The sequence below is a fragment of the Emydura macquarii genome, unplaced genomic scaffold (assembly GCF_026122565.2).
Source record: "Emydura macquarii macquarii isolate MOO-44397 ecotype Brisbane River unplaced genomic scaffold, CSIRO-AGI_Emac_v2 contig_705, whole genome shotgun sequence".
NCBI lineage: Eukaryota > Metazoa > Chordata > Testudines > Chelidae > Emydura > Emydura macquarii.
This window is the reverse complement of record NW_027130842.1, coordinates 6,657,251-6,674,237: the sequence shown is the minus strand read 5'-3', so window position 1 is coordinate 6,674,237 and position 16,987 is coordinate 6,657,251. Positions and strand designations below refer to the sequence as shown.

The 16,987-nt window shown below is 41.7% G+C and overlaps 1 protein-coding gene across 1 annotated transcript; it reads left to right on the top strand.

Moving 5' to 3' along the window:
* Nucleotides 1-32: 32 nt before the first annotated feature.
* ADAT2 (adenosine deaminase tRNA specific 2) lies at nt 33-15,381 on the top strand. The gene is made up of 6 exons (XM_067542205.1): nt 33-113; nt 4,678-4,782; nt 11,087-11,237; nt 11,870-11,976; nt 13,839-13,911; nt 14,031-15,381. Exons 1-6 carry the CDS (start codon nt 72-74, stop codon nt 14,069-14,071), a joined length of 519 nt encoding a protein of 172 aa, XP_067398306.1. The 5' UTR covers nt 33-71; the 3' UTR covers nt 14,072-15,381.
* Nucleotides 15,382-16,987: the final 1,606 nt, after the last annotated feature.

Genomic DNA, 16,987 nt, shown 5'->3' with positions numbered 1-16,987 from the left:
CCTCCCTCCCCTCGGTGCCGCCGCCGCCCGGCTCCGCCGGAAACAGGCGCCCGGCGCGCCGCGTTCCGGGCATGGAGGCGGCGGAGCGCTGGATGGACCGAGCCCTGCGCATGGTGAGTGATGAGTGAGCGAGCGGGCGGTGAATCTCTGCGGCGCCCCCTTGGGAGTGAGCTGGGGGGGGGGGTTCACACGGAGAGACCCGGCGGTGCGAGAGCTAGCCCTGATCCGGCTTCTGTGGGTGCCCCAGGCCAGCCGGCGAGTGCCCCGGAGCGGCTCCGCTTCAGGCCGGCGCAGCTCTGCGCCTAGCCCAGGCTCCGCACCCGCCGGGTGGGCTCCTGGCGCTCGGGGCTTGTCTCCCCTGGAGATGGTTGCCTGGAGTTAGCGGGCCAGGCCGGAAATAACTGGGGAAGACCAGCCCTAGTGGAGAGCTGGACGGGCCCAGCAACAGTAAACCGTGTATCAGGGCAGTGGGCCCTCCAGCCTGCTGAAAGTGCCCGGGGAATACAGGCTGGCAGGATATCTCAGTCTGGCCAAGGCCCTGGATTTAGTAGTGGCCAAAAGGACCCCAAGTTCACCTCTCATCTAAATGAAAGAAAGTTCCTTCCAACAGGGCTGGGGCCCCTAGCGCCATGCTGTTAGATTGTCTCATCCAGGAGTGCTGGAACAATTTTTATAGTGGGGGTGCTGAGAGCCATTGAACCACACTGTAAACTCCCTATATAATGGAAACCACTTGGGGGGAAAGGGGAAGCAGCACTCCCCACAGCCCTAGTTTCAGCACCTATGGTCTCAGCTCTGCCTCAAAGGGCTGAGTGCTACTTACTGAATTACTGTTTCCTGTCAAATTTAAGCATCCCTATTAGGCCTGCTATTTAATTATTGAACGAGCTCTACTCTGCTTAACTTGTGGGCTCTCTGGAGGGATCACCACATAAGGTGAGCCGGCTGAGTTGTAGAGGTTATCATGGGTGTCATAATTCACTGTTGATATAATTGGGACAGAAAAAGAAAGCTGTGGAAGAGCGGATATCATATATCTGCTGCTCTTGCTCATTTTACAAAGAGGACCATATGTCCTCTGATTATCCCTTCTACCCTAAGTCACTTACTTGCTCACTAAACAGAGATGCGTAGGCCTAGTCTGCACAGTACAGAGTTAGGTTGACGTAAGCTGCATTGCATCGACCTAACTCTGTAAGTGTCTACACTAATATGTAGCTCCCACCGATGTAAGTTGCCCACTACACTGACTTAATAACTCTATGTCTGCAAGAGACATAGTGCTTCCATTAATGTATTTAGGGTGACACAGTGTCTGTGTATACACGGTGTTACTTACATCACCTTTTGGCTATCAGCCATGCTGCTGGGGGCTGACAGCTGGAACCCCTACGCCGGGCCTGACAGCTCAGGCTACCAGCCCGAGAGCGGGGGGCTCCAGCTGTGAGATCCCTGCAGAACTGTCAGATTAGGCTGTCAGCCCTGGGACTGGGGGCTCCAGGGGCCAGTGCCCCACAATGCCCCATCACACAGTTAAGTCGGTGGAAGCTCTTCTGGTGAGGACGCACACTGCCGACCAAAGGAGTATAGTGTGGATGTGAAACACCACTTTACTTACTGTGGTGGCTCTATGTCAATTTAACTTAAGTCAACTTAATTTTGTAGAGTAGACTTGCCCTTAGCTGTTATGTTCATTCACCTAAATAAATTTGACCTATTCTTTTGCTTCTCTCAAAGGCTGAAGGATGTGTAATGCCTACCTCACAAGGATGTTGTGAGGCTTAATCAATGTTGGCAGAGTGTCCTGAGATTTTCTGATAATGGGGGCTTACAGGAGTGAAAAGCTTAAATAGACAAGACTTTATATCCCTAAACTGCCAGAACACAGTACACATATGCAGTGTAGGTGTAGCCTTCTCAGTCCCAGGATATTAGAGACAAGGTGGGTGAGGTGGTATCTTTTATTGGACCAGCTTCTGCTGGTGAGAGAGACAAGCTTTTGAGCCACACAGAGCTCTTCTTCAGGTCTGGGAAAGGTACTCCCAGCGTTACAGCAAAATGCAAGGTGTCAACAGATTGTTTAGCATAAGTAGTTAGCACATATTGTAAGGGACCGTATAAGGTAGAGTGACACACCACAGGACACACCAACTCAAAGTGGCACCAGACCCTGTCAGAGCAACAGATGCAAAACCTGCAGACATGCCATATCTCCAGTGCTACTGATGAATACTCCCCACAACACACCTCTCAAGATCCATGGATCCTACATGTGCCTGCCACAAGATGTGGTGTACATCATCCAGGGTACTAAATGCCCCAATAACAACTACTGCATATGGGTGAAACCAGACAATTACTATGCTCATTCACACAGGAACTCACACAAGAAAGTGATAAGAAACAAAAACAGCCTACAACCTGTGGGTGAATGCTTTTCGTGAAGTGATCACTATATCTGAAGTATCAAGTCCTCATCCTCAAAGAAAACCTGCACAATGCTTTCAAAAGACAAACCTTGCAGCTTAAATGCATTACTCTGCTAGACATTAAAAATCACGGACTGAATAGAGACACTGGATTTATGGCTTACTACAACAATCTGTAACCCACTAACCCCCTCTTTTGTCCTCTGACTGCAGAGGTATGAATGGGACACTCTACCTTGATTGGTCCCTTACAATGTTTGCTAATTGTTATGTTGAATTCCTTTTAATTGCTTGTATTCAGAGAGAGAAATCAGCATAGGATCACAGAGAGAGGCAACACAGGGACGTCTTTATTGAACTAACACTTAACCCAGCCAGGAGTGGCTGAGCTATCCCCTAATAGTCTAACTCTATTGCTATGGCAATAAGCTAAGCTCTGTTGTTACGGCAACCTAGGCAATTAGGCAAGACACAAAATACATTACACTAACTACTTATGCTAAAAAAATCTGTTCCACTTTGCATTTCGCTGTGATACGGGAGAACCTTTCCCAGAGCTGAAGAAGAGCTCTGTGTGGCTTGAAAATGGCTTGGTCCACTAAAAGATAGTACCTCACGTACCTTGTCTCTAGAACACAGTACATTCCTCTGCCTAGAGATCACACGAGTTAGGTGAGCAAACTCTCTAGAATTAATTTGAAAAGTCAATACATTTAATCTGGTGAATCCAGAGTGCTGTTCAGTTTCACTCACAGCTATGGGTGTTTCTTTTTCCCTTGCCTACTTCAGCCATGCTTAGGAGAAAGGATTATTTGCTTTGTGAGCCTAATGCAAATATGCCTGGGGCACCCTGACTCCATAAATTAGTTAAGTTGAAAGAACTTTGCACACAAACATTAAATTTGCACAGGGTTAGATTTATATGTTAAGATAGTCTTACCTATAGACAGTCTGTTTGAAATCAGTATCCTCCTCTTCCCCCCCCCCCATACACATTCTCTGTCACTAAGTTATTTTACAATCCTCCCTGCCACTGAGGTCTGTGACTTGGGGGTCATTTTTGCCTCTGCCTTCTCTGTTCCCCCACCCATCCAAACTGTGTCCAAATCCTGCCAGCTCTTCCTTCCCAACACCAGATCTCCAAGATTCTTCCTTCCTTCCTTCCAGCTAGAAGTTTTATCCAGGGCTGCATGTGATGAATTGGGGCCCCAAATAATTGCTTGCAAATTGTTCACTTTATTCTGTTAAATTACCATGGTCTTATTCAGTGCCTTTTCAGTGTTTTCCAAAAGGAGATCAGTCTTGAAGAGAACCAGCACATTATACATTATGGAGATAGTTTTTCCATATTGCCTTATGTAACATTTTCAAGGAAATCTTCCTTTTTCTTACCAAAGGACTCAGATCCACACCCATATTTCTGGAGGGTTGACTTTAGTCCCACAGCTTCCACTATGCTTCCACAATATACCTTTTTATTTTAGGTTTGAGGAAAAAGATTAATCATTTTTGGTTTTGTTTTCTTATAAACCCTAACTAGGGGAGTAGATCCTCATGGTATAATCAAAAGCTATATAGATACAGTATATTATGAACCAGATATTCAAGAGCTAACACCCCCCCCCCCCAATCGTAAATGCAAATAATTAGGGTTGAAATTTTTCACCCAGAATGTATGGGTACGGTCAAGATCACTGATATCTAAGGTTCCCTTATTGAGCTTACAAATGAGGAGGCGTATATAAACTGCAAGCAAAGACTATAGGTTATTGTCTCCTGGACTGTAGGGGGTGTCAATTGCACGTCTCTGCAATAGGCTGGCTCTGTGTGCCTGAGGGAGATTCACACAAAGGAGGGCAGGCAGGAGTATTGCCTGCCTTCATGGATTTTACATTGGGCGAGAGCCATAGAAGACACACCAGAAGATGTTTGAATGCATTCTATCAGTTTCTGCCTCATCACACTCCTGCTGTCCTGATCAGCACTACCAACATTTGTTGTTACACTGGCTTCAGGGTAGGAGTATGTATTGCTGTTTGCACAGCATATTTGCCACAAGATTTCCTTGGCTGCATTTAGAAGAGACATAAAATATCCCATAAAATATCTGTCTTCTTACTGGAAATACAGAAAGAGCTTCTGTGAGAGAGTGTAACTCTGCTATCAAGTATACAGCAATTAAGTTTTAGTTTGTCTGTGCCTTATCATTAACATTCCCCCCCGTCATTTTCTTGTGTGTGTGTCTCAGGCTAAAGAAGCATTAGAAAATGGGGAAGTTCCTGTTGGCTGCCTAATGGTCTACAACAATGAGATACTAGGGAAGGGGAGGAATGAGGTGAATGAGACGAAGAATGTAAGTCACAAAAATGTCTTTCATTGAGGTCTGTTTGATGCCCTAACAGAAGGTACACTCTACGTGCAATTGGAATTTCACCACTGACTTCAGTGGGGCCTGGATTTCACCCCAGGTGTCTATATTTTGGTTTCTTTCCACATATTTTTCAGATTTCTATCTCTGCACCCCTTGCCCCCTTTTTCAGTAAGATAGCCGTTCTGTCTTTTTTTTTTTGCTATCACTTTTTGCATGTTTATGGTTCAGAGCATGGTCTAGTTATTTCAATATGCTTTAGCTATCATCTGGGTCATTTTGCAGTTACTGATTATAGTTTATATGAGTGATGGATTTCAGAAGTTTCCACTTATCTACTTATTAGATACAGTAATTCCTCTAGGTCAGTGGTTCTCAAACTATGGGGCTTTCCTTCCAAGGGAGGCACGGGAAATACGTCAAGGGAGGCGCAAACTGTGTGCTCTTTTTTTTTAAAGAACTCTGGCTGTCAGCTCCAGGTGGCTGGGGCTTATGCAGAAAGGTCAAGCACACCCAGGAGATGGGGATAAAGAGGACAGCTGGAGTCCTGCCACCCCGGGGCTGACAGCCCGAGTCCCAGCACCTGTCCTGGGCTCAGGCTCTCCTTTCCCCTCCTCCCCCCAGTCCCTCACTCGGAGGCAACCCTGGCTCAGGCTCTCTTTCCCTCCTCTCCAGTCTCTCATCTGGAGGCCTTCAGCTGTCAGCCCCGATGTGGCAGCAGCAGCACAGAAGAAAGGGTGGCAGTGGGGCGCTAAGTCTGTTGTACAGTAGAACCTCAGAGTTATCAACACCAGTTGTTACGAACAGACCGGTCAACCACACATCTCATTTGGAACCGGAAGTACGCAATCAGGCAGTAGCAGAGACAAAAAATTAAAAAAGCAAATACAGTATAGTAGCATGTTAAACGTAAAGAACTAAAAAAATAAAGGAAAAGGTAAAAAAAAAAAAAGATTTGATAAGGCAAGGAAACTGTTTCTGTGCTTGTTTCATTGAAATTACGATGATTAAAAGCAGCATTTTTCTTCTGCATAATAAAGTTTTAAAGCTGTTTTAAGTCAATATTCAGCTGTAAACTTTTGAAAGAACAACCACAACATTTTGTTCAAAGTTACGAACATTTCAGAGTTACAAACAACCTCCATTCCCGAGGTGTTTGTAACTCTGAGTTTTTTCAGAATTGACAAATATCACTTTTCACATTGCCATCCTTACTTCTGTGCTGCTGCGGGTGGGGCAGTGCTTTGAGAACTGGGTGCCCGGCCAGCAGCTGCTTCTCTCCGCTCTGCCTTCAAAACTAGGTGGGAACAACTACAGACCCAAAGAAGGGGGGCCTGATCCAATAAGTTTGAGAACCACAGCTCTAAGTAGAGCTGCTTATGAAAAGGAATATTAAAAAAAAAAAGCAGAAAAGAAAGTCGATATACACAGATATAAATGTATATATGCAATATATACAAATACATATATTGTACCTTATATGTTGTACTGAATTCATATTTATAGTTAAAGCTGCATCCAAATTTCCTGTAACAACAGTACACTGCAGTAAAGATAATGCATTGTAATGTAGACTACTGGTAATTTTTCTTTTTTCCCATATATTTGTGGACATAATAAATTATGCAGGAGAACCTTGCTAATTTACACTAATGACCAGGAGACTGATGGCAAATTACTGAATTTTGAAATTTAGCATTTATATGAACAAAATACGGTATCACTTTGCAAATGTACTTTGACAAGTATAGTTGGGTTTTATTTATTTACTCTAGTACTTCATAGGATTGATGTTAGTGTTTTCCCAAGAGTTAGCTTTAGTAATATGAAATCTAATGCCAATATTCTTCTATGAAAACTTCCCTGGGAAGGAAGACAAGACTGGGACTGCAAGTTATAGGATAGGCATTTTGGCAAAGTTCAACTGTATTGTTCACCCAAATTTTGTCAATAACAAAGACTCATGCTATACAGAATTTCTGCTTTCAACATTTAGACCCCATTCTTGCAAGCAGATTCACGTGGGTGGATTCTGTAGCCCCACAGTATTCAACTGAGCTCTGTGCAGGCTTGCCCCAAATGGATCTGATTGCAGAATCAGGTCCTTGATTTGTATTACATCTCATCCAATCCAAAAACAAAATAAAAAAGGAGATTTATCAATACAGTTTCAAAGAGATGGTGGTCTAATAACCCACTTCCATTTGTGTTGGATGATGATGCAGAACTTTTTTGTAGCATCTTTACTTCTTATCTCTCTTTTATGAAAATTAGAAGTGTAGTACTTGTGGGGGAGGGGGGGTGGGACAGTTTAAAATTGATATAAACACTTCTCCCACTACTGAAATACAGGTACCTTTTTGATGACCCTCACTAGGTATTTAATGAATATTACATCATTATTTAGAAAATAAAGTGAAGAATACTAAATCCAATTGAAACACATAGGGAGAGTTTACTGATAATAAGGCAGAATGTAACAATAGAAATTGATCACAAAAAAAATCAGCATTAGCACCCTTCCTCATACAGAAAAAAAAGTGTAATGGGAACTTCAGGCACTCAAGTTTCACATTTTGTGGCTTAATTTTCAGAAGTGCTAAGCACAGACCACTCACACTGAAGTCATTAGGAACTGTGGGTGCACAGTTCTTCTGAATGTCTGTCCCTTGTTCTTCAGGGATGACACGCAGTTTGGGTCTTGGCTGAAAGATGATGTTAGAGTGAGGGTGATTACTTACTAGAAAATATATAAGCAGGAAAAGACCAAAATGTCTTCAATATTTCTCTTCCCCGTGGTTTTTCTCATACTGTTTTATAGTATTAGTTGACTGGATGCAAAGTGAACTGCTAAGGGCACTCAGCATCCCTTCTCCCTATTCCAAAACTGGTCATTTTGTCTAAACATTTATTTTCTGAAATCTCTCCAAATTTTGCAAACAACTGAAATATCTAGTTATTCTGCATATTGTCACATATGCTCTCTTTCTCTTCCATGTGCTAATAGCAATATATGTAAAATCAGCGAGGCAGCCTCTCCTTCTACCAGCCCTATCTGAAATTTTTTTTTTTATCAGCTTCCTTCTTGCCAAGGTTGGGGATGGGAAGAAGGGTTATATGTATTACAGAGTCTTTCATGTTGCTTAGTAGGAGCATGTATCGGCCCTTCAAGATTGCTAGGCTTGTCATTACTTGAATTCGTTGGGTAACAGTGCAACAAATACCCTTTGTAAGGCATTCTTTTTAAACAACTTGGCAGTAGGTGCACAGGACCCAGCCAGCATTGTTTGCCCTCTGGCAGCTCCCACGCTTGCCTGATTGGTCTCAATTTTTTCTCATACAACCATACTATTTCCTCTGTAATAATACATGTGGCCCTTCCCAACAAGAAAAATGTTTGGAATTTTTATCTTTGTTTATGTGCAAGCATCCCCCTCCCACTAAACTGTTCCCTTTTAGATGCTTTGTTACCACATGCAGGCTTCGCCTCTCTATTTATCTCCTGTTTAGTCATGCCAGCATGTGTCTTTGCCCAGAGCATCTTGCAGTACAGTGTGTAATCACTGAGAAGGAAATATTGTTTCCACTCATAAATTACTAATGATGCCCTGAGATAAAACAGAATGACCAGCTTTAGCGCTGTCACTCTCACTTGTTGATTCTTGTGTAAGATTTAGATTGTTCATTCTTCAGGGCAGGAGTACTTTTGGGCATGGTATTAATAGTATCATGGCTTCTTCCCTAATGTCTTCACCTTCAGGTAATGTCTCTTTTCCCCAACACCTTTTATCATTCTCCAATAACAACAATTCTTTTCCTGTTCCATTGTTACTGTTTGTCTGTTTTGGTTTTTTGCTTTATGTTATGTAATGTAACAAACACTATGCAAATAGTAATTTTATGTACTGATCTTATAGAAGATTATAAATGGACTCATATGGCGTAATATGAAAATGAACCTATTCATATATTACAGTCCACATGCACAACCCATATAAAAATGACACATGGGTTTGTTTCAATATACCTGTTTACAAAGTCATGTTTTAAGGCCATGTGTTCCACTAATGTGGACTCAATCCTCAGCTTCATCCAGCTCATGGTTGGTGCAGTGGAGTTGCTGTGAGGGGAGCAAAAGTGGCTCTACCTTTATGCCTCGTCTGATCTTCAGGGCATAATTTAGAGCAGTTACAGGTTTGCTCTAAATTACACTGGCTGTAGTGGGCACCTGAGGATCAGTCTGCTGGCTAGGGATTACTGGAGTGCAATGAGCCCCAACCTCTGGCACTTTCTATGCAAACACCCTTCATAGATTCATAGAGTCCAAGGCCAGAAGGGACTATTGTGTCAGACTAGATGATCACAGGCCATAAAATTTCACCCACAGTATTTCCTATAGCATAAATTTTAGAAAAACATTCCATTTGATTTAAAAAATTGCCAGTGATGGAGAATCCACCATGACCCTTGCTCAATTGTTCCACGGTTAATTACCCTCACTGTTAAAAATTTACACCTTATTTCCAGTCTGAATTTGTCTAGCTTCAACCTCCAGCCATTGGATCATATTATACCTTTCTCTGCTAGACTGAAGAGCTCATTATCAAATATTTGTTCCCCATTAAAGTATTTATAGACTGTAATCAAGTCACTTAACAAATCTTAACAAACCTTCTCTTTGAGAATAAATAAACCGAGCTCCTTGAGTCTGTCATTACAAATCATGTTTTCTAATCCTTTAATCATTCTCATGGGTCTTCTCTGAACTCTGTCTGATTTTTTCAACATACTTCTTGAATTGGATCTGTCTGGATATCAGAACAGATACAGTATTCCAGTAGCAGTTGCACCAGTGCCAAATACAGTGGTAAAATAACCTCTCTAGTCCTGCTGAAGATTCCACTGTTTATGCATGTATGGATTGCATTAGCCCCTTTGGCCATGGCAGCATTGGGTTGGGAGCTCATGTTCAGCTGATTACCCACCACAATCTCCAAATCATTTTCAGAGTCATCCTTCACTGAGGAATCCTCAGCCATCATGTTAAGGCAATGTTAAGGTCACTTTTCATCACTAAGTATGTGGGAATTACATCTAAATATTGATTTAGAGCCACATGCAGATTCTGAATGTGGATTTAAATATGAATTTGAAATTATTTGTTTTAGCAACATAAAATTTTATTAGTAACCTATTTATCTGCATATATGGGCCCTATCACCTTAATATCCAAGCATATCACAATCTATAGTGAGTTTACCCTCCTGGCACCCTAATAAGGTATTATCCCTATTTTACAGATTGAAAATTGAGTCAGAGAGATTAAATGATTTGGCCATGGTCACACAGGAAGTGTGTTGCAGAGCTGGGAGTTGAACTCTGATCTCCCACATTCCACTGCTGTGCCTGAGCCACATAAACCATCCTTCTTCTCCTAGATAAGGATTTAAAAAAAGAAAATGATCTTGACAATATTCATTCAAATAAATGATACTCAAACTTGAAGAGTCACAGAGTCACAAATAATCAGAACCATGATGTGACATTATCTTGTGATGTTTGTGTTGTGATATTACGCCAACAAAACTCATTGTGACTGATATACCATAATGCAGACATTACAGTGCAATATCAGGATTTTACTCTGTGATTGTTCTGTGAGTCTCTGGAACTCCATTAGATATTTTCTATATTATGTTTGTGTTTGTTATGCCACACCCACACCATGATACAAGTGTCTCCTCATCATTCCCACCCCACCTTCCCATCTTTTCTGGTTGCAAAGAGAATCAAGGTCACTCTGGTTTGTTTACTCAGCATTTTCATTACATATGAAGCAGGATAGAGTGAGGAGAGTGCTCCTGAGTTGAGGCCCCTGCTTGTTCTGCCCAAGAGTAAACAGAAGGAGAAGCGCTCTGATCAAGCTTGTGGATTCCTGGAGAGTTGTACATGACTAAAGTTTGAGGTTGAGTATCATTGCCCAGGTTGAGTATCACTACTTCAACTCAGTCTGTGCAAAACTGAAATTGCACTCTGTATGAACTCAGTTCTCCAGTGGGAACTGGCCAAAAAGAGCTCTTTTAAAGAAGCATTACATTGCCACTGTGATAGAAATGAAAATAATTGATGCTTACTAGACAAGGTGTAGGCCACTTGGTTTTTACTAAAAAGAGAGATGATTTTATGTTGATGTGTTCTCATTTCACTTCAGTGATTAAGAGTAATAGGGGTAATATGTTTAAAGTTGCAGATTAATGCAAGCCTTTTTTGTCTCACTATAAATTCCCAGGCTACTCGACATGCAGAAATGGTAGCAATTGATCAGGTCCTGGACTGGTGTCATCAGCATGACAAGGACCCTGCGGAAGTGTTTGCACACACAGTGTTGTATGTAACGGTAGAGCCTTGTATTATGTGTGCAGCTGCCCTGCGCTTGATGAGTATCCTTTGGTTCCAATTCCTGCTGGGAAACCATATGTCAGTTTGTTTCTTTCAAGTGAATCATTTGATGATGAACCAATGGAGAAGAGCCTGATGTTGTCAAACAAAGCTTTCCATAGTACCATTTTATCCACTCAGAGAATGTACCCATGCTACAGTTTCTATATTGAAGGCCATATGGCCAAGAAAGAGAGATTTAAAGATAGGAAAAAGCAACTCGCAAATCTGGCACTTATATTGTTTTCTCTTATGTGTATGAAAGTAAATCTTAGAAAGATCCATTACTGTACACAATTAGTTAATCCCATGCCAGTGTCCAGTTTTAGAAAATGTTACAAACTAGTAATATGTGGCTTCTAGTGTGTCCTCTTTGGAATTTCATCCCTCCCATCTTCAAAGGCCCTTGAACAAGATGACCCTTCCTTCCATCTGCAGAAGGCTAGACATGTTCTGTGTGTTACCCAGAAGTAGATGCTGAGTGCACAGCCAGCCCAGGAGTGAGGGTTGAGCGCAGACTAAGTTTATTAAGAGTGCAGGTACAATTTACTGAACTCAGAGGGCCAGTTAAATCAGGATACTCTGCTTCATTTCACTGTTTTTTTATTAACTTAGTTCCTTAACTCTTTCTTATAAATCCCACTGGTTGTATATGGCTGTCAAAATGAGCGATTTGGAGGCTGTGGCTCAGTCTTGAACATCTCTTCTGCTAATTTAACAGACACAGGCGAACCATTTCAGGTAAACAATCAAGATATTTTCCTTCTTGTATTGAATGTTTAAAACAAAGAGTACAGTTGCAGTTGGTGATGAGAAACTGAAGTAGTTAGGCTGTAAAAGGGTTTCTGACATCAGCAAGAACATACTGTATTGTATCACAACACGAGCACCTGATTTCCAGATTGACCACCAGTTGATCAGTGACAGGAGAGAAAGGAAGCTTGCTTGTGATAGTAGGGTCTGAGAGCTTTGCACACCCTCCTCCTGAAAGTTTGTTTTAATATTTAAGCTAAAGATGGGTATTTAGCTCTCTGCTATACCCAACTATGTAAAGAAAAAGGCTATTTCTGTCACAAATGTTTTTTTCAAGCAGTTGCAGTGGGATGAATGCATACAAGTTAGCACCTTCTTATGTGGGTGTACTCTCTGCAATTCATGGTGTTATTGAAAACATCCTAGCTTGTTATTTTTCCTATCATTCCCATTCACATATTTGGGCTGGTTACAGTATATTTTGTGGGTGGGAATGTTACCTTTGAAGGGCCAAGGAGGCCTCAGAATTGTTTTTTAGGAAGAGGATCACAGAACAGCTACTTGATAGGAATCTAATTTACAAATACCCCTGTGCACGTTTCTTAGGCCTTCCCTTTCCCCCAAAAAAATTAAGTTGACCTAATATATGTCAACTTCAGTCACCGCTGTAGCTGTGACTGATGTCCACACTGCCCTCCTTGGGTCGGTGGAATGCGTCTTCACCAGGAGCGCTTCCACTGATCTAAGGGGCAGTTCGGGGAGCTGAGAGCCCATAGGCTCCCGGGCTCCCTGTGCGCAGCGCCCCCCCACTCCAGTTCCAGCCAGGAGCCGGAGGAAGCTGCCGGGGACGTCTCCCTTCCCTTTTCACTGCAGGGAGCCGGGGTAAGCCATCAGGGACTTCTCTGCTCCCCCACTCTCCTCTGGAACAGGCAGCCATGTCAATTTCATGGCTCAGCTGTGTAATTGACAAGGCAGCGGGGTAGGGAGAACAGGAGGAGAAGCACCGGGACTTCTGGCCCTGGCTCCAGAGCGGAGACCAGCAGCCTGGGCTTCTCGCCGCACTTCCAGGTAGGAGCGGGACAAGAAGCCTGGGCTGCTGCGAGTCTGGATGGCTGGTTCCCACTCCCGGATGGGAGCAGAGCGAGCAGCCCACAAGCCTGGGTGGCTGATTCCTGTTCCTGGCTGCCAGCTGGGCCAAGAAGTCCAGTGCATCTCCATCTGCTCTCCCCCTCCAGGCAGCCTTGTCAGTTACACGGCTGAGCTGTGAAATTGACATGGCTGGCACCTGGGCTTCTTGCCCTGCTCCCAGATTAAAATTGACAAGAATGACAGCCCCACAGCTGATGTAGGGGAACGCAATATCTACATTGACATTGCATTGCCCTAACTATGCCGACAAAAGCCCTACACCTCTCATCAAAGTGGTTTTATTTTGTTGAAAAAACAGGGCAGTTTTGTCAGTGGGGGGTTGATTGCAGTGTATACATCACCTCTGTTTTGGTCTTACATTCCCAAGTGTTAGTGTGATTTACCCAGAGCAAATGGAAAGTACACTACTAGTATGTAGAGAAGGGAATGGAGGTTGCAGAGGAGTTTTGCCCATAACTTCAATGGAGGATGAGCAGGTTTGCCAACTACTATACTAAGCCTCAGCCTAATTTCAAAACCAGACAGGGTCTTCACCCTGAAAATGAGGGTTTCTGATCACAGATAATTTGAGATGTACTCTAAGTAAATAGAAAAGACAGTGCAATTTCTGTGCAATTATCTTACATCTTATGTGTTATTGTGAGGCACAAGACATCTTGATTTTGGATGCTTTCATGAACATAGGATTCTAATTTCAACAGTGCATTGCTGGTTATCGAGCTGAAGAAGCAGTGGACATGTTAAAAACCTTCTACAGACAAGAAAATCCAAATGGTAAGTTTCCCTTTATTGCAGCTATCTTAACCCTAATCATAACTTAAAAGAATTCTGGCACAGGCATTGTCATCTTTCACGTTCCATGTCCTCTTTTTTTCCTCCCTCCTTTCTGGCAGCACCAAAATTAAAAGTACGGAAAAAGGAATGCAACAAGTGATAGTCCTCTACTGACGGAAAACTGAAAAATAAGAAAATAACGATTTGTGGAAGAAGATCTCTTCAGTGTTCCATTTGATGCAGCGTTTGGGAATGCAAACAATGCACTTTCAATCTGTTATTCTGTATGGTTTCACCTACTTGAACATGATTGGTTTCTATCATTTTCTATGACTAGTAGGTTGAATGATTTCCGATCACCAACCATAGCCTTTATGAAGAGCATATGGCTTTTGTTTGGTGGATGATATTTTGAATTATAGTTCAGACTGAACTTCTTTTCAGCCATATGGATCCTGTGCTCCAGTGGAGTAACTGCCATTCTGTACAGCGCATGGATGAATATCTGAGTCCTTTTGTCTATGGAGCAGCCTCTTGCTGTTAGACAGCCGGTCCTTGAAAGGCTAGATCAATACCAAAAGTGGATAAACAAGCCACATTCATATACATACCCTACTGCATATTGAATTAGAATACAATTAAGAGTCACAAGAGGATAACAAAAGGACACTTAAGCAACTATACCGATCTTGAAAATTAAGATCCGACAAATGTAACAGTTCATTGTTTTCCACTGTGTATCTGCTGTAGGCCAAACTTTCAAGGAGCTTCTGAAAAGTCACATATAAAAAGGCAGATATATGTACAAAACTGCACGTCTGACTACTTGATTTGCATAAGCAAATGCCACTTTTGCATGCATAGTATTTGTATGTGAAGTTGTGAAGGCTGGCATGAAAGTTTGTTCCTCTTCCCCCTCTCTTGAATGTTAGCATATAGAAAAAGATTACAGTTCAGAATTAAATCCACCCGTAAATTGGACTCATTCTAAACTACCAAATCGTGGCATTTGAAATGGGTAATCACAGATGTGAAAACTAGCAAAAGAAAAAGAAAAAGAGAACAAGATGTATGGCAGTCTACCTTTTGAAGCATTTGTTAGCTAAATGTCACTTACATATACTTTTCCTTGGCCATGCTGTAATTCATAATCCAGAAGAGGGCCTTACTGTTCCACTAATGAATAAAAAGCAAAGGTCTAAGCTGAATCCTTGATTGTATTGCTTTTGGTGGATATTTATCTTGAGGAAAAAACATCTTGAGATTTAGTTGGTTGATTTGCAGAAATGTCTTATTTTTTATTACAGAAGAAAGATTAGAATTCTATGAATACAAAAGTCAAAATCGTGGTACATTTAAATATTTTATACAAGTCAAGTAACATGTTGAAAAAGTGGAATTTTTTGTTATTGATGGTTAAATAAAGAAACCCGTTTGCCACCACATCACCCAACACTGTGGAATTAACTTTCTTTGTATAATTTTCTCATTGCTTATAGTTTACTGAATGGGAGAAAAAGGAACTAAAAAGAAGATTGTGCTGGGATCCTATATGCTGTTTTTAATATTACTGTTATTTACAAGAATTTAAAATTATTTCTTTTGTTTATATTTTCTGTCTATTGTATCTCCTGACCCAGTTACTCAGTTACTGCTGGTCTGAATCTTATCTTTCCTATAACCAGATAAAACGTTACTGCATTTTTCGATTCATCAGCATCAACAGAGATCTTATAGTGCTGACAGGAGATGCCGTCAGTTCTCTTCCTCCAGTAAGCAAAGGCTACAAGGGACCCTGAAACAGACTGCCTGAATACCCAGAATTTAGATAACAGTCTTTAATGCCTAGATCTCACTGTGAGCAAGGATATTCTTGTGGTTAAGGCACTTGACGCATGATTCAGGAGATGAGTTAAATTCCTGGCTTTAACACAAGCATCTTTGATTACCCTGAACAAGTCATTTTAAGGCCCAGATCCTCAAAAGGTATTTAGGTGCCTAATTCCCTTTGAAAATCAGTGGGAGTTAGATACATAAATACCTTTTGAGGATCTGGGCCTTACTGTCTCTGCCTCCATTCTCCATCTATAAAATGGATACCAATGCTTCCCTATCTCACTAGTGTCTTGGAAGGATTTAATTCATTAATATTTCAAGTGCTTTGAAAGTCTGGTGATAGGAACCATTTAAGTACATAGATAACTCGTTATAGGAAAATTAAATACTTTTGAAGCCACGCCTGATTTTGCTACCCTTACTTACATTGAGGAATGCTTACTCGCACAAAGAGTAGTCACTGAAGTCAATGGGACTATTCACATTAGTAATAACTCACCAAGATCAAAGGCTGAAAAATCAAGCTGTTGGGGAGCGGGCACACATAACACACACAATACAGCTGAGGGTGGTTGACACAGTGAGATTCTATCGAGGACTTTCAAACTGGAACAAAAGATGGCAAGTGGGATTCTTTAAATGAAGCTCATCTTAGAGGGAGGAACTTGTTTCTCTAAATATGTCAGGATATCCTTTGGCAGGCCAAATACATTGCTGGGTCATTTATATAGGATATCGGGTTGAGAAAGCCTTACCAAAACCACTGGCTTTTTCAAAACTGGTCAGGTTGTAACTCTTAGAACAAAGTTATAATGAAGTGAAAAAACCCAGTCTAAATCTGGTGGTGACATTTCTAAGTCTCTGGTTGATTATCCCTTCCAAGTAAAGCAGAAAAGAAAAAAAAAGGCCAAAGTTACAGACTCCTAAAAAATCTTTTCAGCTGGAAATCTCGGCGCAATCTTATTAATTATATGAATTATTTTCACAGGACTTCTGCTTTATTATTTCTATTTTTGTTTGTTACAGTGTGGCCAGAGACCTGAAAAGCTGCAGAAAACATACACACAGCTTGTATGATGTGGAATTAGTTTAAATATTATAAATACAGGCTTTCCCACCTCCCAAAAAATATCCTGCTGCATCAGACCTACCTTGGACTGTGTCTTCTCCAGTTTAAGTCACAGAATTCTATGACCTTATCTCATCCATTGGCTTGCTTGTCAATAGATTCTGACATCAA